The following is a 22,837-nucleotide window of genomic DNA, read 5'->3' as shown; positions in this document are numbered from 1 at the left end:
TTGGAGAATGTTGAAGCTTTTGGTTCTTTTACCTCTAGCCACAATATTCATTCATCATTGGCAGCTTTTCTAAACCCTTTTCAACAACAACAACAACACCAACAATTTCATTATCCGTCATAAAATACTTAAAAAAACAAATGAAAATTTCGATACAAATTGCTAAGTGAAGACCCCCGAATTTCATCGTTAGGGTTTTTGGTTTTCTGGCAAAAGATCATTATATCTAAATGTGGTTTGTTCATTTGATGTACAATTTTACAAGTTAGATTACAAATCCAATATCTTATATTGAGCTAAACGTATTTTTGGGGTGATCGGGTGTTCAGTTCTTCCAATTCGATCCACCCAAACATCCATTTCAGCGACCTTAAAAATATAGATATATATTATTTAGTGTAGAAAGTATTTTGTTTGAGGTTTATTGTTTTATATTATAAGAAGTATAACATACAATTAAATAAGTAGTGATTTATAAAAGGAAAATATTGTGTGTATTTATAGAATTAATTCATATTATTTTATAAAATTAGAAACTTAATATAATTAAATTAATTATATACTTAATATTAAACGGAGTCGTTCCTAACTTCCTATTGTGTTGGAAATTTTATTAGAGTGAGAAATCTTGTTTTCCAAAATCAAAACTTATATATATATTAACCAAATAAAAAACAAATTAATAACTAATACCAATGGCATGCTTGTAAATAAGTTCTAACTTTAAGATTTATTTGCTAAATGTTTTTAAAAAATGTATATAGAGATTGAAATTTACTGGTTAACTTGTATTAATAATGAGATTTATGTGCGAACCGTGTAGATAGACTAGCAAGTTAAACCGAGTGGTTCGGCTCTATAATTAGTTATTAGTCCTGGTTTGAGTAATACAGACTGTACTAGATTACGACGACCAATAAGAAAACGACAACGTTTGTAAGATTAAATGTACCCTATAACCAACGACATTTGGACCGGTTTTGTTCCGGTTCGAGATCTCCTCCAAAACTCGCCTGACCTTCTTGATCGGCGGTTTCAAAGCTCTCTCCGACGAACCCGAAACTTTTTTATTTTCGCGGCGGATTCCCATATTGACCATTCGATTCCAAATGTACTACATCTCTCTCTCTCTCTCTCTTCTACTTGTTCATTGCTTCTCTTCCTTGCTATTGCTTTGTAAGTGTTGAAAATTTCAGCTATCATTAAGTCCCATTGTATACAGCTAAAGTTTTTATTGCTAAGTTGAGAGAACACTTTTGACTTCTTAGGCTGAGTGTCATGCTTCAAAAGTTGCAATCTCGAACTGTATATTCTCTTCTCTGATGCTTTTAGGTGCATTGCATTGTGCATCGTTCATTGATTTTTTTTTATGTCGAGATTTTCTAGGCCTCATTACAAATCTGCATTGTATTGTCTTGGTATGTATATATATACCTCAATCTTCTTTATGTGCAAAACTGCAAATTTGTGGTGAACTTGGTTCTTCTTTGAACTTTCTCTGTTAGGCTTTGGTGGAACGGGCTAACTCCTTTAACTGCACAAATCGTGACAGCAGGCATGTAGTGTTCATCTAAGCAAACTAATGACTCCCTCAATACTCTCTTTGTGATTGGTGTAATCGATCCCTAGCTTAAAAATGGATCTTTATTGATAAGCAGACACAACGTTTCGTGAGGTAATGAGAAAAAAGTATGTACATTGTTTCTTAAGCTGGAGTTTTTACATATGAACACGCTTAAGCTTGCCTATCAATAGAATCTATAAGTCTTGTGTTTTCTTTACATGTCTGTGGTGAGTCTCCCCTCAAGAGTCAACAATCATTATAACTATCTTCTTCTCTCTCTCTACCGACCTCAAGCTCTCTGTTATCTCGGTGAGCACTTAACATTTGAAGACGCTGAATACGATGTGGAATTGTACTGTCAAACCGCACACTGTGAGGATCTTCAGAATAAGCTACGTAGTAAGCCAAGACACATGCCTGTACCCACGCCAAAGCTACCCTTCCCTGAAACAAACACAGAACCAGGTACAAAACATAAGCTACTTTTTTGTACAAGTCAATTTTATCATCTTTACAGCTAATGGCCTTAGAATATATCTTACCACGAAATATCCAACTATGAAAGCGTAGAGAGTCACTTCCAAGGCGTAGTCCTTGTGGATTAACAACATCCATATTCCAGCAGTCAATGAAGAGACAGCTCCAACAGAAACCGCACTGAGGAAGCAGAAGGAGCTTGTGAGATCCGAATCAATCAGTTTCTCTAACCCACTTGTACTTCTGAACTTATTCCAAGTGTCACTCGAAGCCTCCACGAATCCTTTATCATAAGTTCCCACATGTACAAAGCCCCATCTGTTTCCAAGTGTAATGAGTTTGTTGGCAATGGCAGAGAAGCAATCAGCACCTGAATACATGACCTCATCGCTGCTCCCTGACATCAGATTAACGCTTCTTATCGATCCTCTGATGAATACGACGATTGGAACAAGCGTCGAGCCAATGCAGATGCTCCCAACCAAGTGTTTCATAGTGATGCGAAAAGCATCCCAAGCGTCCATCTCTTCTCCATGAGCAAAGTTTACAAATCTTGCCCTCGAAATCGCAACTTGTTGTACATTCTTGAGAACTTGCATCGTCCATGCTAAGCTTATCAAGATTACGGATATGAACAAGAGATCTAGACTTGTTCTAGTGGAAGTTGCTCCTCCTATTCCAGTCACCAAGAAACCAGAGTAAACCAAGCTGACAGTGATTGATAAACAGACTACTTCTCTGGTTCTTGCAGGTGGAAATGCTGTAACAAGTGATAATATCTTATCGGTGTATTCAAACCTGGTAGTGATCCAGCAACCATAGAGAGACTGAGTAATGGCGAAAAGCACAAAAACTGAACCGATCCCTGCATCTTCTGCCGAGCCTATAAGAACAAGCAAGATCCCTACCGAGCAGGTGAGTATTGGACTAAGCCAGAACGTTGCTCTGACTGCTCTAGATGGATTGTAGATAAAGATGCATTGCCAGGCTAAAGATACAACTCCTGAGACAGCAACAGACGCTAGTAAAGGAGGGTACCACTTCTTGGGGTGGAAATGTTGTGAACTTGCTGAGATGAGACCGCGAATGGTGAGAACAATCACCAGAAGTGAGATTAAGGTTAGTTGTGAGAAGAGAAGACCCTTAAAGAGGTTTCTAAAGAGTTTTCCGGATATTGTTTGATGTGTGGTGGGAGGTGGTCTACCTTGTTGTTCCTGCAAAAGACAAACAAATTGGTTATCTCATCAATGGGTGATTCGAGGCTAATTAATATGAATATGATGCAAGTAAAAAACCACCATTGAAAAACAATAAGAGAGAAGAAAATCTGAGTCTTGGATTTGTTTTTTGAGTCAAGAAATGAACAGAGATGGAGAAGATACAGAGATCAAGAAAGGAGTTTCCTGTTTCTTGATTCAAAAGTGAGGAATAACATACCTTGAAGGCGATTGGAGAAGAAGAAGGAGGAGGAAGAGGAGACATTGTTCTTGGTTCTTGAATCTGCAAGCGAGAGGCATGGCCGTTGCTTGTTGGTGTAGGCATAGCTGCGTTGTATTTGCCAGGAGTGTTCCTTGAAACCCAAGTTCCACTTAACCATCTTCGTCAATCATTCATTCCTCTGTATATATGTATATACATACATCTTAGTCAATCACTTCTTTCATTTTATTGATGTTCTATAAAATTAATTTCGAATATTTAATAGACATACTTTATTGTTCCAATACTTTTGACTTACTCCATCTTTAAGCTAAACCTACACTTTACATTGTTGTTTTGACTTTTTAGTTTATAGTTTCCTTATTTCCTGATCCCCCAAAATTCATTATTTTTATCAACATTATCAACAATATTTCATATGGTCTTCTAACATACTCCACAAACTTATAGTTATACGTTTTACAAACACATTAAATTGTTTTTTTCTTTCTTTTCTTTCTGTTAGGTTAATATTTTGGTAGTATTTGATACATGTAGGTTCATCTTGGCTACCTACTCCATATAATATATAATATACGATCTAAAATCCACAATTGTCTCTCTCAACTTCCTTGGTTCCTATCCAAGTATATGATTTTGTTGACGTGTTTGATGTTGGTTTCTTTGAACCTTCTCGTTAATTTTTACATTGGTGGTATTTATTTGCGTATAATGATATAATTGATGAGATGGAGACTTGTATAACATTATAATGATAAGTTCAATCTTTGATGAACAAAACTTAGTTTCGATAGATGAAGTTATTTGAAGCAAAGAAATAACTAAAATATAAAAGATATTTCAAGGAAAAGAAAAAGAAGAAACGAGAGTACACAAACTAAATACGTTTGCTCAGTTCTTTCCTTTATGCCTCTGTTGTTACTTTTAGGCGTGAGAGTTGATAAGTACCGAAACTTTATTCAATATTATCCACGGGATTGCTATGAATATTCAATATTCTGCCTTCTTTTTATTTTGCAATCTTTTTATGACTAAGAAGTTTCGGAACAACACATATATTTTGCATATAATTGTAGCCGTTATGAAAAAGGTTAATTAATCAAAATAAACGACAACTTTAGCCATAAAAATGTGTTATTGTGGTGTTAGTGTCCTGACAACAATTTGTTACTTAAATGAAGTTTCATTGTTAATTTTATAATTGAATGTATTAAATAAAAATAAAATTAGAAATGTAAATGTTTGTGCTCCCTATAAAATGATGGAAGAATAATCAAAAATATATATATTTTAGTTTTTTAAAAAATACTAAAAAGATTGATTTATTGTTAGAGAGAAAATAGAAAATGTTGATGGTGAGGTTGGTCAAGATGGATTGCTTACTCCTGGACTCGAAAGCGTACAAATCAATACCTAAACCAAAAAAGACAAAGTAGGTAAAGTGGACTTCGTTCTAGTTACCAACTCAAACATTCCACAAGTACACAATTGATAATCTATAACCATTATCACATGGAAATTTACATCAACACGTTAAATCTTTTTCTTTCTTCTATGTGGCTCTCTCTCTCCCTACGAAAGTCTAATAAAATAAAATTATGTATTAGAGAAATTAGTAAGACTTGGCATTTTAAAATAGTTGATCATGTTTAGTATCTTTGAAAAGGTCTAAAAAAACCCCTGGAAACAAATTTACAAAGTACATTTATAAATTGGGCCTCTATCGGGCTCTTGACCGAATGGTTCAAACCCCATGTAATAACGTACTCGGTTCTGGATTGACATTTTAAAATGTGTAAATTACCCTGCAGTAAACCCCCAAGTTTGTTCGAATACTGTAGTTCGATCCGAAAAAAATGAAAGAAAAAAAAATGTAAATCAAACTGGGTAAATTTCAGTCTCTTAAAAATGTATGTACTTACATCTACTAAAAAAAATCGAAGAGCCAAACACAAAATGTATCATCGGTCGGACCGGACGTACCCACAATTTGACATCATCCACAATTTCGGCCAACCGCGTACATTAATATCAGCTTCTTGGAATTTACAACCGTGTCCCTGCTAAATTCCAAAATCTTATTCGATAGTATAAGGTTACTAACGTAAACTGGCTTCACACACACACGTGAGTAGCGAGAGTTTGAAGATCTAAAAGTATGGACGACTTAGCTTCAAAGCAAGGAACCCCAAATCTTTACTTACTGCCTTTTATTTTTTAGATTTTCATAACTCTCAGTTAGATTTTGTCTGAACTTTTACAATCATTCCTACTTCCATTTTATATTTTTTCAAAAACAATTTTTACGTGATCAGTAAATTTACCTTTTGTGTGGTAAACATAAATAAAAATGCAGTTACATTTGTCACACATAAAAATAAGTCAGACGCATCTTAAAACCTATATTAAAATGCTTTTATCGTGTTAAAAAAAATCTAGAAGCTATATAGACCCCAATGACTAAATTTTAAATATTTTGTGGATATAAATACTTTTTTTTACGTACCCAACACAATACAAATTATTTATCAACTTTGTCTTAACGAGCATCCAAAAAATTCTTACCAAAACAGTAGGCAGCACACCATACGCAGCACCCGATACCAGCACATGATAGATCAATACCAGCACCCGATAGATCTCTATCAAAGCCGTACGCAGCACACCCTTATCAAAGTCCAAAATAGTTGGTTTTACAATACATTTAATATAAATTAATAACTAATAATGTATTTTATTTTTAATATAAACTAATAAATATATACCTCTTATTTTATTTTTAAAAAAGGAATAAAAAATGGTGAATTACACCAATTAAATGAATGAAATTCAAATACCTTTAAAAAGAGGAAATAAAAAAAACAAGTCTATATAATATAGATTAGGATGTGAGAAAAAAAAACAAGTCTATAATTCCGAGCACTAACTTGATTTGTTTAGCATTATGATATTATAGACATGTTCAAAATACTAAACAAAAATATTTGTAGACAAACTTCAATCAATTATTCCAAGTCAAATCAAAATGCTAAAAGAACATGAAATCGAGTGAAATGAGTTCACTAATTCATATAATGGACAAGTTTCTTGTAACATTCCGGCTTCAGGAATTATGGTAATGCATGCAAAGAAATTTTAAAAAATTGATTTGATCGTTAATATCACCAAAATGTACTCATCTTTCACTTAGTTATTTTGAAAGAATTTCATATTCAAACGTCACAAAATCTTATTATACATGAGAGAGCTTGGAATACAAATACATTTTTCCATACGGACATACCGATACACAAATAATTGAATTTTTTTCCTTTTCTTTTTTTGTTGGGGTTAATATTTCCCTTAATATGTTTGTTGATCCATCTTTATGTCAAGTTTGGTGACAAATATCTCTCAAGCTATCTTGTAACAAACAAGAAACAACATTGATTATGAATATGTTTTTAAGTACGGAATTTAATTCCACTATAGAACTTATAACAGATTAACACGTCTATGTGATTACTAAGATTAGAACTAAGGGAGTTTATGTGTATTTTCAACTATTCAGGGGCAATAACATAAAAATATAAAAATATAAAAATAAAGGGGCATCGTTGTGATTCTACAAACTATCCATCACTAAACCACATAAACTCTCTCTCTCTTGTCTCAAGAAGAGAGATTCGAAGAAAAAAAATACAGAGAGAGAGGGAGAGACAAGAATGGCGATGAAGAAACTGTTGATGATCTGCTTCTCTCTTACTTCACTCCTCTTCTCTCTTCTCTACATCATCCCCACTACCAAAACTCTATTCACTTCCTCAAAAATCCCTACTTTACCCCTCGATTCCAACCTAAACCACACCTCTACCCTCCCCTGTTTCGCCTACCTAATCTCCGCCTCTAAAGGCGACGCCGGTAAACTCAAACGCCTCCTCCGATCTCTTTACCACCGAAGAAACCACTATTTGATCCATCTAGACCTGGAAGCGCCCGAGGAAGAGCATCTGGAGATGGCAAGGTTCGTAGCCGGAGAGCCTCTGTTTCAGCCGGAAGGTAATGTGATGATCGTCGGGAAACCGAATCTGGTTACTTACAGAGGACCGACGATGCTCGCGACTACGCTTCACGCAATGGCTTTGCTCTTGAGATGTTGTCGGTGGGATTGGTTCATCAATCTTAGTGCTTCTGATTACCCTCTCGTCACACAAGACGGTACGGTGAGTGATTTGATTATTTAAAACTGAATTAACTAAATTAGTTGATTAACCAAAAGTTTCCTATTTGGTTGGTTCGTTTTAATTTGACATCTTTATTTAGAAGTTTTTTTTTTGGATTAGTCGATTAGGAATGGATCTAGGTTTGTGTGATCAAAGGACGTACCATTCTTAGTTAAAGTCTGTATGTTTCTTTATTTGCTTCTAAACTTAATGATGATTCATAAGAATGCAATGGTCAGGATTAGTCTGTGATACATGAATGCACTTGGTTGCGATCGGTTTAGGCATTGATTTTGGTTATAACAACGGGTTATCTATTTTAATTAACTATATAGTAGTATAGTTTAGTATTTGTATGTGGTGATGTAAGTCTTTTGTAAACTTACTAAATTTATAAAATAAATGCAGATCTGATCTATGCGTTTTCTGAGTTGCCTAGAGATCTCAACTTCATACAGCACTCAAGCCGACTGGGATGGAAAATGTAAGTTTTTAGTTTTTCTTCTTTTTCCTTTTCCACTACTTTATCATTGAAATTAACTATTCTTTACTATGAAAGGAAAAACACAAGTGGTTTTAATAGCCTCCTTATTGGTTTCGTAAGGAAAAAATTATGTAGTTAATGTTGGTATGATAAAAACGTGTAGGAACAAAAGAGGGAAACCAATAATAATAGATCCAGGTCTTTACAGCCTCAACAAGTCAGAGATTTGGTGGGTTAGCAATCAGCGAGCCCTCCCTACTTCTTTCAAGCTCTTCACAGGTAATGGCTTGCTTTACATAGTCATAGTGCATATATTTATTTTCATAACTAGGATAACACTTCCTTCATTTTCTAAAGATGATATCATATTTATAAGTTTTCTTTTGGATTACCTAATAATTAGAAGTTTACTTAGGTAGAAAGGGATAATAGTTAGAAGTAAACTTAGGCGAACTGTCTTTTTCTTTAGATATAACATAGTATAAAATATCTTTTCAGGTTCTGCGTGGACATTACTGTCAAGACCGTTCTCGGAATATTGCATAATAGGGTATGACAACTTACCAAGAACACTCCTTCTCTACTACACAAACTTCGTTTCATCCCCGGAAGGCTATTTTCAGACGCTTATATGCAACTCGGATGAGTTCAAGAACACGACTGTGAACCACGACCTCCACTACATCGCCTGGGACAACCCGCCAAAGCAGCACCCTAAGATTCTAGGGACAAGGGATTACAGAAAGATGGTAATGAGCAACCGACCATTCGCAAGGAAGTTCAAGAGCAATGACCCTGTTCTCAATAGGATAGACCGAGAGATTCTGAGAAGGAAACGGAAACGTGGGTCTAAACTAGATACAGGTCCTGGTCCGGGGGCTAGAAGGTTGAAGAGTTTACTATTAAGGCTTTTGTTGAGAAAAAACTTTTTCAATAGACAATGTAGATAGGAGAAGTGTGAGTTACACAAACTCTATATGAAGATACTTTTGATCTTATTCTTTCTTGATTTTTTTTGTTTTGGGGTTGGTGTTTGTTCTTTAGAGATTTCATAAGGGAATAAAGAAAATGTTTAGAAATAATTTTAAAGTCATTTGAATGTTTGGTGGGCTAAATTGTGATACTAGTACATGTTAAAAAGCTTTATCCTTATTTGAGAAACTGAAGAATTTTGTTTATGTTTTTTAATTCATTTGTTAGTCATGGTTTGAATCAGATTAAACTACTCCGGCGGTGACCGGCGACAACCATTTTAATGGCTTTATGAAATAGCCTTTTGCCTTTTTTGGTAACACAATCAATAATATTCTTCCTTTGTCTTTGGTCGGTTCGTGTTTGAGTTTTCCTTTTTCCCTAGAGCAGCGCTCCTACGACTACGAGGCTGCAACGGTCATCTACACCAACTTCGTTACCTAAATCACGAATCATATACGATTTTCTTTTGTCTGTTTGTTTTTTAATGCGAGTTTAATATTTACGTTTTCAATTAAGTAATTGTCCCTACAAAGCACTAACGGTCTAATTCCCACCAATTGGTGAAGTTTACATCTTAAGGTCCACTCACGGACCCACCTCTTCAAATTTAAGAAGCTTTACTTTATAAGAAGTAAATTAAGAAGATATATTGGAAAAATAAAATAATTGAATATCTGAGGATTACATGACCCAAAATAGATAAAAAGAACAAATAAAACACGATTATAACCCTTTTTCCCAAGTCACAGAATCTGATCTGACATAGAAGGAAGTCGACGGAAAAAGTTAACCGGAACGGAAGGCATATCGTCTCTAAACCTCGGATGTCGAATGTAGTAAAAACCTGACCCCAAAACGAAGACTTTAAACGGCACGATGTAGAACAAAAACGACGCGAAAAGACAGAACACCACGAATATACACGTGGCGCGTGGGTCTCTCCAGTTGAACAACGCCTCAACACGCTCCCCTTGAGCCGCCACGTCACCTAGTAAAGTCTGTGCACGACCGGCCAATGCCCTTAACCGGTCATACCTTATACGAACAACCTCCGGTGGTCTCGTCGCCGGGAAACCGTCAAACTCCTCGTCGAGCTCGTCAGGAGCAACAGAGTCAACGCAAGAGAAACGTGGGTCCACGCTGTTGACTTTGACTCTGCCACGGTAACGGAATCTTAGAGCTATGATCAAGAACGCGTACATGAAAACGGTTGGGAGGACTAAATGTGGACACAAGACGATGGCCACGAGAAGCAAGTGAACGAGAACGGTGGTTGGTGGGTGAACCCAAGTTCGAATCCCGTGAATCCAACGGGCTATAGTTGCGGCACGTGACAAGAACGTGATGACACGGAACCAATTAGCTTTGCTTCTCCTCATGCTCCACACATGATTGTCCGTGTCTAGCATGTATTGAACCACCTCTTGACCTAACGGAGGCTCAGACCGCGCTAGCCTGGCTGTCACGATACGCATAGCCGTGTGACGCAAAATGTCTTGTTGAGCTGGACCAAGCGGACGGACGTAGTGCATCCTAGGTAGCATTGGTGTGACATAAGCTTGAATAATGCTTAGCCAAGATGGACAAGAGAATCTAACCGCGATTTCGATTTCTCCCATTTTCTTGGCTCCGCTTGGTAAGATCACGGTTAAGGTGTAGGAGTTTAGGTAGACGCGGTTCATGTCGAGAGTCGAGAGGCGTACACGGACTTTTCCAACCCGAACATCTCTCCCTTGCTTTCCAGATTCGTCCCGCTTGTACCGTCCATTGTCGAAAACTCCAATCGTAAGAACCGTGCACGGATCATAGACATCCCAAGTGTACTGCTCATTCCACCGCGGATTAAACCGGTCTAGGATCGTACGAGTCCGAATCCATTTCGGTCCATACTTAGCAACCACATAAGCATCGGTGGTGCCACGTGTACCGTCCCTAGTTTTCACCGGAAGTAGATTAGTAGCTCCACGGATACCCACTTCCAATAAACCAATAGGTGGCTTTGCTAACTGTTTAGCTGATGGTCGAACATCGCTCGTCACGTGAGCCGCTTCGTCTAGCACGTGATAACCACCTTCAAGACAAACTTTCACGTGGATTCTCCCGGAGTACGGTTTACTCTCGTCGCCAACGAGATTAAACCACCTCGATTTCGGTTCAGTACGGTCATCGTTTCTCCTCTCGACACTTCCCATATGTATCTTAGTCTGACCAATTGATTGCCCGTTCGTTAGATCCTCCACGGTCACTATCAAGAACGGCTCAAACGGCTCAGAAGCTACGAAAACAAGATCCTCGTTCCAAGTCGGGTTACCGGATCCAGACGAAGACGCCGACGGGCCAATCGAAGTCCTAGCAGTTTTGAAAACTTGAGGTCCAAGCTGAGCTTTCACATAAAGCTCAGTGGTGGGGATCTTCGACTTAGGTTCGGATCCCAAACCTAGCTGCAAGTCTTGAGTTTGTATGACCGTTAGACGCAAATACCAAAGCTTCGGAGATAAGTAAACCTTGGATCTCGTCTCCGGAATCAGTCCACCGGAATCAGATTGCCAAGCTTCTTGAAACGCTTCATCAGCTTGAGTCCCTAACCAAACAGCGAGCATGACGTCATTCCCCGGCGATTTATCAGATTCCAACGTGTACCATTGAGGAGCTAAAGGACTATCCGGAGGAACTCTCTTAGGAACCTCTTGGAGATCAAACGACACCGTTCCCAAACAACTCTCAGTAGTCGAAATAGTTTTATCTTCGTTCTCAACTTTATCTTCACTCCAAACAGAGACTTCAAGTGAGCTTGAGTTTAAGCTCTCTTTTTCAAAAGCAAACACTTGATCCCAATCTTTACCGGTTTGACATCTGGTTTTCACACCGTTTGTTCCGATCACGAGCTTGGCGTAGACAGGACTGCTTCCGTCGTTCTTAGCTCGCTTCGCTTTAGCTACACGGATGTATAGAAACGGCATTCGATCGACTAGATCGTATCCACCACCACGGTTCTGATCTCTGGTTAGAGAAGGAAGCTCAAGATCGGTTCCGATCAGATCTTGCCGGTTTACATTTTCCGGTTTAATTCCTAATTCATTCTGCTTCACCGTCTCTGCTTTCTGCGGTAGAGGCGGATTCTGAACCACCGCCGCAGGAGGAGGAGGAGCTGCGGCGGCATCGGGTGCCTTCGCCTTAGTATCCGGCGGTGGTGGAGCTGCCGCGTCGGGTTTCTTCTCCTTAGGTGGTTTAGCTTTAGCTTCTTCCTTTGGTTTCTCCTCTTCCTTCTTCTCCTCTGTTTTCGCCGCCGCCTCTGTTTCTTTCTTCTTCCCCTCCTCTGCTTTAACACTCTCCGCCGCCTTCTCTTCCGCCGCCGCGGGGACAGCTTCAGGTTTCTCCTCCGTCGACGCAGCAGGAGCCGCCGCAGCCGGCGGTGGATTCTCGTCGACGTAGTAAGCCTTCAAACCAATCTCACCTTTGATCTGAGAGAAAACGCTCCTCTTCTCGAGCGGATAATAAACAAGCGTTTCAGATCCAGCCGCCGCGAACGCGTTTCCGGCGATCTTAACTTTGCCGAGAAACGTGCTACGTTTGCCAGTCTTCTTGTCGTTGCAAAGATTGATCTCAAGAATCTCATCACCCATAGTGGCTGCGTCGTGGACGAAGAACTCTAGCTTCTCGTCCCACTGTGGATTCAGATCTCTGAATTTTGTCTTCGTACGTCGTCGTTGGCCGTCGAAATCGACGATCGCGTAAGCGCTCGCTGTTCCTTGACCGTCTTTAGGCATTAGGTTTCTTGCGCTACAGATCTCCACTATCAGCTTCCTTAGAACATTGTCCGCCATTTGTTTCCGTCTCTCACAGAACAAGAAGCTGATCTGTATTTTGTTTTGTTTCTTACGATTGAAGAAGATGACTGAGAGAGACTGTTCAGTTTTTTTTGTAGAGAGAGAGAGAGAAATAAAATTTGAAATTTTGTTTTCTAGAGAGAGAGAGAGGAAGCACTGTTTGTGTTCAATGGTGGAGAGAGTGAAGCTTTAAAAAGGAGATGGAGATAGAGTTACGACACGTCAGTATTGACACGTAGGATAAGTTGCCACGTGATTTAATATTAAAATAGAGGACGAATCTTTTTTTTTTTTTTTTTTTTTTTTTGTAAAGTACTTTTGAATAAATAAAAGAAAGAATTAATTCAGGCAGGGTAATTTATTTTCTGAACACCATGCTTGGTGCTGGTGGCGTGGAATCATATATTAGTTGAAAGAAGAAAATACATTTTTTCTATGTAAAAAAAAATCTTGACTTTTTAAAAAAATTTGCTGTTATTATTAATAAACGTTTCTACAATTTACTTATAAAAATAGCAGAGATTTCCGTGTTGAAACATGAACAAAGTGACAAATAATTGATTTTATAACGTTGCAAATTAATTAATGAACTGATATTTGCTTAGGTCTTGATTTACGTTATGCTTATGCTGTAACCAATGCATGTACTAATATCACCGAATCCAAACACAAGGAAAAAAAAATGTAAATATCATAAACATAAATTTTGTTTTATTCTTTCTTTCAGTTAAAGTATTTTGAATAAATCTGCTTTTCAGTCTTTAGAGGTTAATTTAACCAATTAGAGGCCGTTAAATATCCCTTTAGAGACATTTACGAATGCTAAGAACTGTTAACATAATATAACCACAAAGGAACGAGACGCGTACATACTATTTCTACTTATAAGTCACGAAATTTTAGCAATTTGCAACTCATGATGATAATAATACCTAACACTTTTTAGCAATTTTTTCACATGCCTCAACTGCTTCTATAGTTCTATTCATGAATGACCTTACCTCTCAAGATTCATTCTCAATCCATGCATGATACTCTTATTTCGTTATTCTTTTAATTTGTGATGGCTTTAGATAATCTCTAGTAAAATTTCTATCCTTACTGCTGCCATGTTTCTTATGTGAATTATCAAAAAAAAAAAAAAAAAAACTTACACCAAAATGTTTCTTGATCATGCGAACATGAAATATTTGCTTGCATGGCCCGGCAAAATTATATTATTTTGGAAAAAGGAGAATCTTTTTATAATATCTGCATGATTTTTAATTTCAATCACATCACATGTGTGTGTTTTTTTCCCTATGTATCTGGATGTCATGTACTTGTTTATAGCACTCATATTATAATAGTAGTATATAGTACCAAACCAATACATCAGAAGCCGTTAGTTCATGTTCCAGTATGCGCACGTGCACGGCACACATATACATCATTTACATATCTTTCATTCTACAAATAGTACTACTCATTAATTGTAATTTTCAGTGAAACTTTGGAAGTACTCAGTTTACGAATCTTATCAGAAAAAAATAGTCATCCGTACGTGAACTCAGAATATATCAAAGTATATATACTCTTATAATACAATTGACGTGCGTTTTTATAAGAATCTACAGTTTTTTTTTTTTTTTTTTTTTTTTTTTTTTTTTTTTTTTTTTTTTTTTTTCTACAGTTTTTCTTATATATATACAAACAAAACCTAATATGCTTAATACAAGCATAGTACTAGTAATAAAGATCAATAATCAAAGTCATTGCCACAATCAGAGAAGCTTTCATTTAAAGCAAACAACTTTAGTAGATCGAGATTTTAAACAAAAAGATCTTCAGAACAAGAACATCAGAGAATCTTGATGATTTGGCATGAAGATGATATTACTATATGTTTTGTCCTCGATCTCTTTATTATTTATAATTGTTGATAGAACCTTTTTGGTCGATTATTGATTAATAAAATGTAATATCCCAACTTGCTTTACTTTTTTAGTTTGCTTACTTGCCTGCTCTCTGCAGAAATGAACGTTGCTTTGTTTTCGAGCTTCTTACACTATCGACATAAATATAACGAATTTTTCAAAACAAAAAGATATTCGAATAATTACAAGTAAATAAATAGAAAGCCTGTCCTGTATATAACTTTTCTTCAAGCATTTGTTTCTCAAATATAAAAATTATAGTACTAGTATAATACTATTTTCCACAAATTGCTGTCAGATATGTTTTCTCCAACGGTATTTATTTTGTATAAAACTATTATTACTTTTGTTTGTTTTCATATGGGCTTCAACAATTTAAATCAATTATTTTCAGGTAAGCAAATACAGAATTGCTGATAGAAGCTGGTACGAGATTTATATATTTTTTTTTCTTAAAGAGAGATTAAATTATTTTAAGTAAGTTTGTTTATTTTATTATATTTGAAACTACAGAAAAAAAAATGATGAACAGAGATAATCTGGTAACCAAACCATAAGTAAACCGAACCAAACCAAAATTTTCACAAATTATGGATCAGCAAAAAAATCGGGCTACGGCCCATTCTCACAAGACCACATTTTATCACCTTTGTAATTTACCAATGAGAGAGTACGCCAAATAACCCTATTTGTAATTTCTGATCATGCAGCAGAATCTGAAATCACTTATTAGGCAGGTAAAAATTGAAAATTTCTGTTCATATAATTATCTTTTTTTTTTTCTTTTCGTTTGTTCGTTTTTCCGATCACCGATTGACGAAATGTTATCAACTTGAGCAGGATATAATGACTACTGAACCATGTAATTTGGTCCATTTTCCATAAACACATACCCGGATTCAATTATTTTAGAGGAAAAAAAAAATAGCAATTTCTATCAAGCCAAAGATAAGGCTTCTTAGACCCTATCTATTTGTAATTAATGGGCATGTCACCTTACAACCAAATTTTTATCTTTTTTCCTCAACGACAACTTCTTTACACAAATCTCTACGAAATATGCTGTGGTCTTATATTTACAGTCATGAAAGTAACCCAATAACAATAAGAACGAGTCTTTGCATTCGCATTAAATTAACTCCATGTTGATTTACATTTAATGGTGTGATGGCTCGTTTATCTTCTACGTACTTAAGTATGTACACTACTTGCTATATATTATGTAAATAAATTTAGTTGTTTCGTGTCGTACGTTGAATATACTAAATCATACATATATTATAGGAACAAGATTGTCTAAAACTTTAGTCTATCTCGCATATCGGTCTCAAGAAAAATTCAAAGATCCAATTGCTAGAACAAGTAGCTTAAGAAATTAAAAAAATTCAATGATTAGTTATTGTTCATCCTATTTCCAACGTAGAATTCTAATTGCCATCACTTAGCTACATTCGTTCTCAATTCCTAGAGGGCGTATATATTGTCTATATAAATAATTGAATACACAATAAGGCAGCACGCGGAATGTTTCAAAGTAGTCCATACGTACTCCTTTGGGTTATATATAGATTTACCTCTCTTAATTAGTTTAAATATATTTGACTGACCTATTCGACATATATATACAAGATGTATTAATTCATTTTTAATTAATCTATATATATAAAGTTAGCTTTTTCTCTCTTTTGGTAAAGCCACCTCAGCCTTCTTTATTAAATATTTTAGGTTTTTCGGATTGGACTTACCCCAAATTTTTGCAGAGATAATTTAGGCTCAGTCGTTTTTCTATCTATTTGATTAAACGTATGAATGTCTCTTATCGGCGTTGTCGACGACGCTCCATCTCCACCGGTTGCTTCTCCTTAACTCACGCTCCATGCCGTTTCACCATCTGATGCGAATTGAAGTCTTCCAGTCCTCTACACTTTCACTTATCCTTCCATATCTTCCATCACAATTGCTACGGTTTCGTTTGTAACTGTTAAATATGTTCTTCCATCTTCTCTGATTTAATGAACAGTCCACTACTTCTCCCTTAAATTGCCGTAAGTTCTTCTGTTATATAAACCAACCTCTAGCCAGATTCCGACTTAGGGTTTCCTCCATGTTGATTTATATCAGTTCCACCATCGTCACAAAGAGGATTTCTAAGTCTTTCTCGGTAATCTCATCTTCTTCTGCTTATCTCAGATTTTAGGGGTTTTTGCAACATTTGTGTTGATTCTTCTCGCTGTATGAATCTGTAATGATATGGGTTTTGTTTGTTAATTCAAGTATTACGTGATTCGATTTAAACAAGTTTTGGAATAAGCAACGGATCTTGTTCCAAGAGCAGCTCTCTAAGAAATGAGCTTGAGAATGGTGTTGATGAAGAAGAGCATGATCTGCAATGGGGTGGGATCCAGAGATTTCCCACTTTTAAACGGTTGCGGTTTTCTCTGGTGGAAAACCATGGCGAGGCTGCAGAGAAAGGGAAAAAGGTTGTTGATGTCACCAAGCTTAAAGCCATGGAACGTCATCTGATGATTGAGAAGCTCATCAAACACATTGAGAATGATAATCTCAAGCTGCTCAACAAAATCAGAAGAAGGATGGACAGGTAATATGTATATGATTGTGAATCTGCTTCTTGAAAGTATGAGACTTGAGCTTAAAAAACCTGCAGGGTCGGTGTGGAGTTCCTGAGCACAGAGGTGAGGTATGAGCATTTAGGCGTGGAAGCAGAATGTGAGGTCGTTGAAGGGAAGGCACTTCGTCTTTATGGAACTCTTTGAAGCATGTTTTCTTAGTGAGTATACTGAAGAATGTAATGTGGAGTTTAACTTTTGTAGTAGGTGGGGTTGAATTAAATTCTAATCTTTTTTCTTCAGGACTTGATTAGCTACTTAATTATGTTTTGTGTGGAATCTTCATATCCTCGGGCTTGATATTTGTGCAGAAACATTGGTTGGAAATGCAATGAGATGAGGCATATCCGGCGGGCAAGAGAAGTGTCTTACCACATGTTAGTTAGTTCATAGCCAAGAGTTCTCTATCTGATTCACCTTGTTCTTAGGATATGAATGAACTCAGTTTTTTGGGTGATTGGAGTTTGTATGTATAGATCTTTTACCAATCTGACTTCATTTTAGTTTCCCACGAATTTGTGATATCTATTTAGTTTATTGCAGGTTTCTCAGTCACCATCACCGTAACATGTGAGTGATTTCTGACTTCTTTTTTTTGTTACTTGAGTTTTGATAATTGAATAAAAATTGTTCACTTCAAAGGTTTGATACGTATATGCATTGATATTTGATACTGTGGACAAAGTTATTTTCCTTCAGTATCCATTTTCTTTTATGTTTGATCACCGTAAGTTAATTTCTTACAGTGGAACATCTCTAATATGGTAAAAACTTCTCATCATTTCTAACAGGGGAAGAAACTTCTCGTCTTTGGGACAACAAGTGAACTAACCTTCTTAGATTCTGTTGGTATCTGTGATTCCTTCTCTGTCACAGATACCAACAGAATCTAACTGCACATCAATCTCGATTCTTTAGTTGGTTAAATTCTCAGTTGTTTTTCTTCCTTTTGTTTCTGTGCTTCAGGTGCTACAGCAGCTAAACCTCTTCTCAGAGGATGATGCCGATGCAGCTGCAGAGGCTCTCAATGACGTAAGTTTTCTCCTTCTCCACGCGGAAATAAAACAGACTAAAACCCGTTAAACTATTTTGTGTTTGTTTACCTTAACAATGGTTATACTTTCGCACGCAGATGCCAATCAAGAAGCTTTACATGTTATTAGAGATGGCTGCACAAGGAGAACGCGGGGGATCTGCAGAAGCTATCTATGCTGGGAGAGAGAAGTCAAAATCACTCATTTCTTTGATTGCCTACAAGACATCATTCGGTTCTAAAAACTTCAAACATATACGTCTCATGCTCCATTGGCGTGACCTTTTCAAGACTTCCTTTGGAGCATCTTTTAATCGATTTTGGTTTTGTTTTTGAAACAAATTTGACCCTTGGATTTATGTTTTCTGGTGGAGGAATTGTACTGAGAAGGGGCTATGATGCTGTATTATTCGTTTTCTTTATTTTGCGGATGAAACACAACATGTCTTTTGATTTTAGTTATTAATTCGTGGTTGGCTTGACTCCTGAATTCCACTCACTATAATGATGGTCCATCTGCCTCTTTGGTGGTATGTCCTTGTGAATCTTAAGGGCCCCTAAGTGCTTTGTTCGTTTCCCTTTTTGACTCGTCATGCGCCTTATAGATTTGGGACAGCTAGAAACATAGACTCGCAATTTTTCACACTTTTCATATCTGCATTGTCGACAATGCCTTGCCTATTCGTCCTCTCACTTGTGATCTCCACGATTGAGATCTCCTTTTAAAGATGCAAACCTTGCTAAAAAAAATGACCGGAACTTATAGTTTACTAGCAATTGGTATGTTTATGAAATAATATATATATATATATATATATATATAATATAAATATATATTGTTTGATCAACTTTAATTTATATAAAAATATCTTAAATACAGTATGCAAAAACGTATCAGATTTAATTATAATGTAAATATTGTGTTACAATAATATATATTATAGCAACAATATATAGCTACTATTAATTATAATATGATAAATGAAAAATGCTAATAATAATATTAATATAGCAATAATATGATGCTATTATAGAGAGACAATTAATAGCATAGAGAAAAAACGCTATTGTATGTGTCCCCTCTAAGATAGCACCGGCAAAGACAGCGTTTACGAAATCGCTATCGAAACGATATAATAGCGTTTTTTGTGTGCTAAGAATACGCATATTTCTTGTAGTGGTACACTTACCCACTAACACTTGGCCCATATCAAACCCAAATTTGTTAGCTGCCCTAACAACAACCGTATCTCCTACCCGCCGTCTTCGTATGTGCGGCTTTCAAGGCATCCGTTTCCTGCTTCGTTCTATGTTCCTCGTGTTTCACATTCTCACGTTGCAATGGTTAGAAATAAATTAAATATTATTTCCCACTCCTCGACACCCTTAGCCTGCCCTCTCTTCAATTTCCATTGTAACGAGTATGTGTCAAACGGTCGTTCAAAGCTCTCTCATCTAATGCTTAGCCCACTACTCACTTCTTCAATTGAGTTAAGTCGCAGTTTTATATAAAGCTACCACTTGCAACTTCATGATAATCAGATTATACTTTGTCTTCTACTTTTTTCTTGACTAATATGAATCCTCTAATGTTTCATTCGCTGAGGCCACTAGCTATGAATCCACTAGCAGCAATTACCAAATACAAAGACCTCATGGAGAAATGCATAGCAAGTGGAAATGTGGAGGCACACTACATCAAAGGAATACAAGAGTATTTTCACAAGAACAACACAAAAGCAGGCTTGGAACATTTGAAAAAGGCAGCAGAAGGTAATTACAAAGATGGTATCTAAACGAACAGGATGAATTTGATCATTTGTTTGTAGTGGTAGCAGTGCAGTCACATCTATTTTCCATGTCATTGATGCTACAGTTGATTGTTGGTTGAAATGTGGCAATGTAGCGTAGTATCTTTGTAGCTTTTGTACTTTGACTCTGTGTAATGCTCTCTTGATATTTTTCCAGCATTGATCACCCTTTGCTTTGTTTTCCTTCCAACCTAGCTTATCCAACCACATCTTTCCTTCCACTATATCGCCCCTGCATAATTTTACAATTCCATAAAGGTTTGGGTATCTAAAGAGGTCAAAACGCAAAAATGAGTAAAGAGGAAAATGGCATTTATTATTCAATTCGTGATTATTTTATGCTTGAAGTAGCAGCCAAGTAAAGAGACCCGATCCGACCTATCCCCATATGGGTTAGAGACTTTTGTGGGGAGGGGGGGGGGGGGGGGGTTCAATCTGACCCATTTATTATAATGGGTTGAATTTATATACCCAAACCCAATTATAAAAAACTCAATGGCTAAATGGGTTACCCATATATAAATAAAATAAAATAAAATAATTGATATTAAGTTCATAATATATTATATAAAATAGCATTATAAAACCAACTAAAGTTTTCAAGCTTAAAAAGTTAATATCTATATATTAAAAAAAAATTCACATTCATTTTAGATCATTGACATATATATTACTGTTTACTTTTTTTTTTTTGCTAGAAAAACTTAACATTTATTTTAGATATTTTACATAAATTAGTTACAAAAAGAAAATATTATACATATTAATATATACTATATTATATTATATGCATATATATATTATTTTTATTTTTTCGATTAACCCATTGGTAACTCATAACCCTAATGGGTTTATCCCGATAAACCCACGAACCTATTGGACAAACCTATTAAAACCCATTTATTTATATGGGTATAAAAACTTAACTCATACCCATTAAAATAATAGACAAACAGGGTAAATCCATGGGTTTCTACCCATTTTGACACCCCTAAAAACAACCCAATTCTAACTCATCTAAAAAATAAAAAAAACTAATCACACCCCACTTTGAATTATTAAAATAAATATACCTGTTACAAATCTTTTAAAAAACCACTAACTAATCACTACAAATACAAAAGCATCAACAAAAAACTACTCAAACAAGTTACAAAATAATAAAATAAATGAAAAGATTATCTACAACCATATATAATTAAACCAAATAACAATCCAATGACAAAATGAAAAATAATTTTAATTAAGCACAACTAACGACTAAAGCAAGACAACGACTATTACTATACAAACTTAACTTCTAATTTTACTAGATAAGATCCCGCACATCGTGCGGGTTTAAAAATCGTTGAAGAAAATAAATTCTAAATTTTAAACAATTTAAAAAAATATATAAATAAATTTTATTTCCTAAAGTAAATATATAAATAGTTTAAGTTAGAGAATATTTGTATTTACTTTCATACATTTATTTATATTTTTATATTTTAATATATTATAACAATTATTACAATAATCTAAAGCTAAATTATATCCCACTAAAATTTTTGCCAAATACTCATCATTACAAATATTATTATTGTCAAATTTCAAAAACGTTTCATAACTTATTCACAAGATATTTTACATGCAACAAATTCATCAAAGCAACATCTAATAACTAATCATGTACAATTTTATTTTATGTTTTACCATTAAAAATATGTTCTTACACCCAAAATTATTTTATTGTTAAAGTATGCTCTTTATCACCAGCTATAAAATGTCTTCTAAACAAATTAAACAAATTCTATGTTGCTTTACTTTCATTTTGGCATAATTATAGTTCTTATAATTACTAAAATTGTTTTGTGACATAATTTCTTTAACCATGAAGTTTTTTTACTCCAAAGATATTGGATGAACAACTGGTGAAAATTATCTACTCGATTACAATGATTTTATGACTAACCCAATAAAAGTTGAGAAACTGAAAAAATGTTAATATAATATAATACAAATAAAAATGAGAAAATTATAATCATGATGGTATATATGTCTTAGATAATTCAGATATACAAAATAGAAACTTTATATATAATCCAAAATATGACATATGTCATAATCACGTTAAGGATCAACGACCTATTTACTCTTTAGAAGTATCCAATTGTACCAAAACAACTTAAAGCTATGACCTCGTCTCAAATATTTTCGAATCATAAATTCTCAAATTATTTTTACCCGAATCAAAGTTCTCATATATTTCTCCATATACCTGGTTTAAACGGTTTACAAACCTAATCCGATAGAAAACCACATGAATCCGGTTTGAAACCAATTTTAAAATGGTATACCGTTCCAACTTCCCAAATTTGAAACCGCTTCTCAATTACTCGATCAAGCAGCTCTTGTTTCAGTACCGGAATCATCAACATTATTCAGAAAAGAAAACTCTAAATTTTGACCAGAAACATCAACCACTGACTTATCTTCCAAACT

General features: G+C 35.5%; 2 protein-coding genes, 2 long non-coding RNA genes and 1 pseudogene across 14 annotated transcripts; 3 read left to right on the top strand and 2 right to left on the bottom strand.

Annotated features, from left to right (window-relative positions):
• The first annotated feature begins 976 nt into the window (after window positions 1-976).
• Window positions 977-3,811, top strand: LOC147926185 (uncharacterized). The gene is made up of 3 exons (XR_015581487.1): window positions 977-1,111; window positions 1,506-2,029; window positions 2,135-3,811. It is a non-coding gene; the product is annotated as an uncharacterized LOC147926185 (long non-coding RNA).
• On the bottom strand, window positions 1,627-3,612 carry LOC104744467 (protein PNS1-like). 2 transcript variants are annotated; one of them, XM_010465527.3, is made up of 3 exons: window positions 3,479-3,612; window positions 2,107-3,255; window positions 1,627-2,008 (listed from the first exon to the last, which is right to left on the bottom strand). In XM_010465527.3, the coding sequence occupies exons 1-3, from the start codon at window positions 3,581-3,583 to the stop codon at window positions 1,811-1,813; spliced, it is 1,452 nt and encodes a 483-aa protein (XP_010463829.1). In that variant the 5' UTR covers window positions 3,584-3,612; the 3' UTR covers window positions 1,627-1,810. The 2 variants fall into 2 exon arrangements, with proteins under 2 accessions (XP_010463829.1, XP_087342993.1); XM_087486867.1 differs by lacking the exon at window positions 3,479-3,612 and having other exon boundaries at window positions 2,107-2,714; window positions 2,840-2,975.
• A 3,146-nt stretch (window positions 3,812-6,957) lies between the features above and the next one.
• LOC104744466 (beta-glucuronosyltransferase GlcAT14A) lies at window positions 6,958-9,249 on the top strand. 2 transcript variants are annotated; one of them, XM_010465526.3, is made up of 4 exons: window positions 6,958-7,678; window positions 8,092-8,167; window positions 8,331-8,446; window positions 8,666-9,249. In XM_010465526.3, the coding sequence occupies exons 1-4, from the start codon at window positions 7,186-7,188 to the stop codon at window positions 9,115-9,117; spliced, it is 1,137 nt and encodes a 378-aa protein (XP_010463828.1). In that variant the 5' UTR covers window positions 6,958-7,185; the 3' UTR covers window positions 9,118-9,249. The 2 variants fall into 2 exon arrangements, with proteins under 2 accessions (XP_010463828.1, XP_019092082.1); XM_019236537.2 differs by lacking the exon at window positions 8,331-8,446 and having other exon boundaries at window positions 7,082-7,678; window positions 8,666-8,859.
• A 542-nt stretch (window positions 9,250-9,791) lies between these two features.
• Window positions 9,792-13,137, bottom strand: LOC104744465 (multiple C2 domain and transmembrane region protein 14 pseudogene; annotated as a pseudogene). Its single transcript, XR_015582972.1, has one exon. The product of XR_015582972.1 is annotated as a multiple C2 domain and transmembrane region protein 14 pseudogene (transcript).
• Window positions 13,138-16,626: 3,489 nt separating this feature from the next.
• LOC104744464 (uncharacterized) lies at window positions 16,627-19,027 on the top strand. 8 transcript variants are annotated; one of them, XR_015582172.1, is made up of 8 exons: window positions 16,629-17,046; window positions 17,160-17,484; window positions 17,551-17,719; window positions 17,824-17,889; window positions 18,056-18,082; window positions 18,304-18,334; window positions 18,399-18,544; window positions 18,645-19,027. It is a non-coding gene; the product is annotated as an uncharacterized LOC104744464 (long non-coding RNA). The 8 variants fall into 8 exon arrangements; XR_015582170.1 differs by having other exon boundaries at window positions 17,824-17,978; XR_015582171.1 differs by lacking the exon at window positions 18,304-18,334 and having other exon boundaries at window positions 16,627-17,046; window positions 17,824-17,978; window positions 18,479-18,544.
• Window positions 19,028-22,837: the final 3,810 nt, after the last annotated feature.

Source organism: Camelina sativa, chromosome 15 (assembly GCF_030686135.1).
Source record: "Camelina sativa cultivar CO46 ecotype springtype chromosome 15, ASM3068613v1".
NCBI classification, from domain to species: domain Eukaryota; kingdom Viridiplantae; phylum Streptophyta; class Magnoliopsida; order Brassicales; family Brassicaceae; genus Camelina; species Camelina sativa.
This window is presented reverse-complemented; position numbering and strand designations above follow the sequence as displayed.

Bases quoted from the DNA above. Each gene is read 5' to 3' on its own strand.
- LOC104744467 (XM_010465527.3), bottom strand. From the start codon at position 3,583: ATGCCTACACCAACAAGCAACGGCCATGCCTCTCGCTTGCAGATTCAA. The intron at 3,256-3,478 runs GTATGTTATTCC...TGTCTTTTGCAG, and splicing joins CTTCTCCAATCGCCTTCAAG to GAACAACAAGGTAGACCACC. The intron at 2,009-2,106 runs GTAAGATATATT...TGTTTGTTTCAG, and splicing joins TCATAGTTGGATATTTCGTG to GGAAGGGTAGCTTTGGCGTG.
- LOC104744466 (XM_010465526.3), top strand. From the start codon at position 7,186: ATGGCGATGAAGAAACTGTTGATGATCTGCTTCTCTCTTACTTCACTC. The intron at 7,679-8,091 runs GTACGGTGAGTG...AAATAAATGCAG, and splicing joins CCCTCTCGTCACACAAGACG to ATCTGATCTATGCGTTTTCT. The intron at 8,168-8,330 runs GTAAGTTTTTAG...AAAAACGTGTAG, and splicing joins AGCCGACTGGGATGGAAAAT to GAACAAAAGAGGGAAACCAA.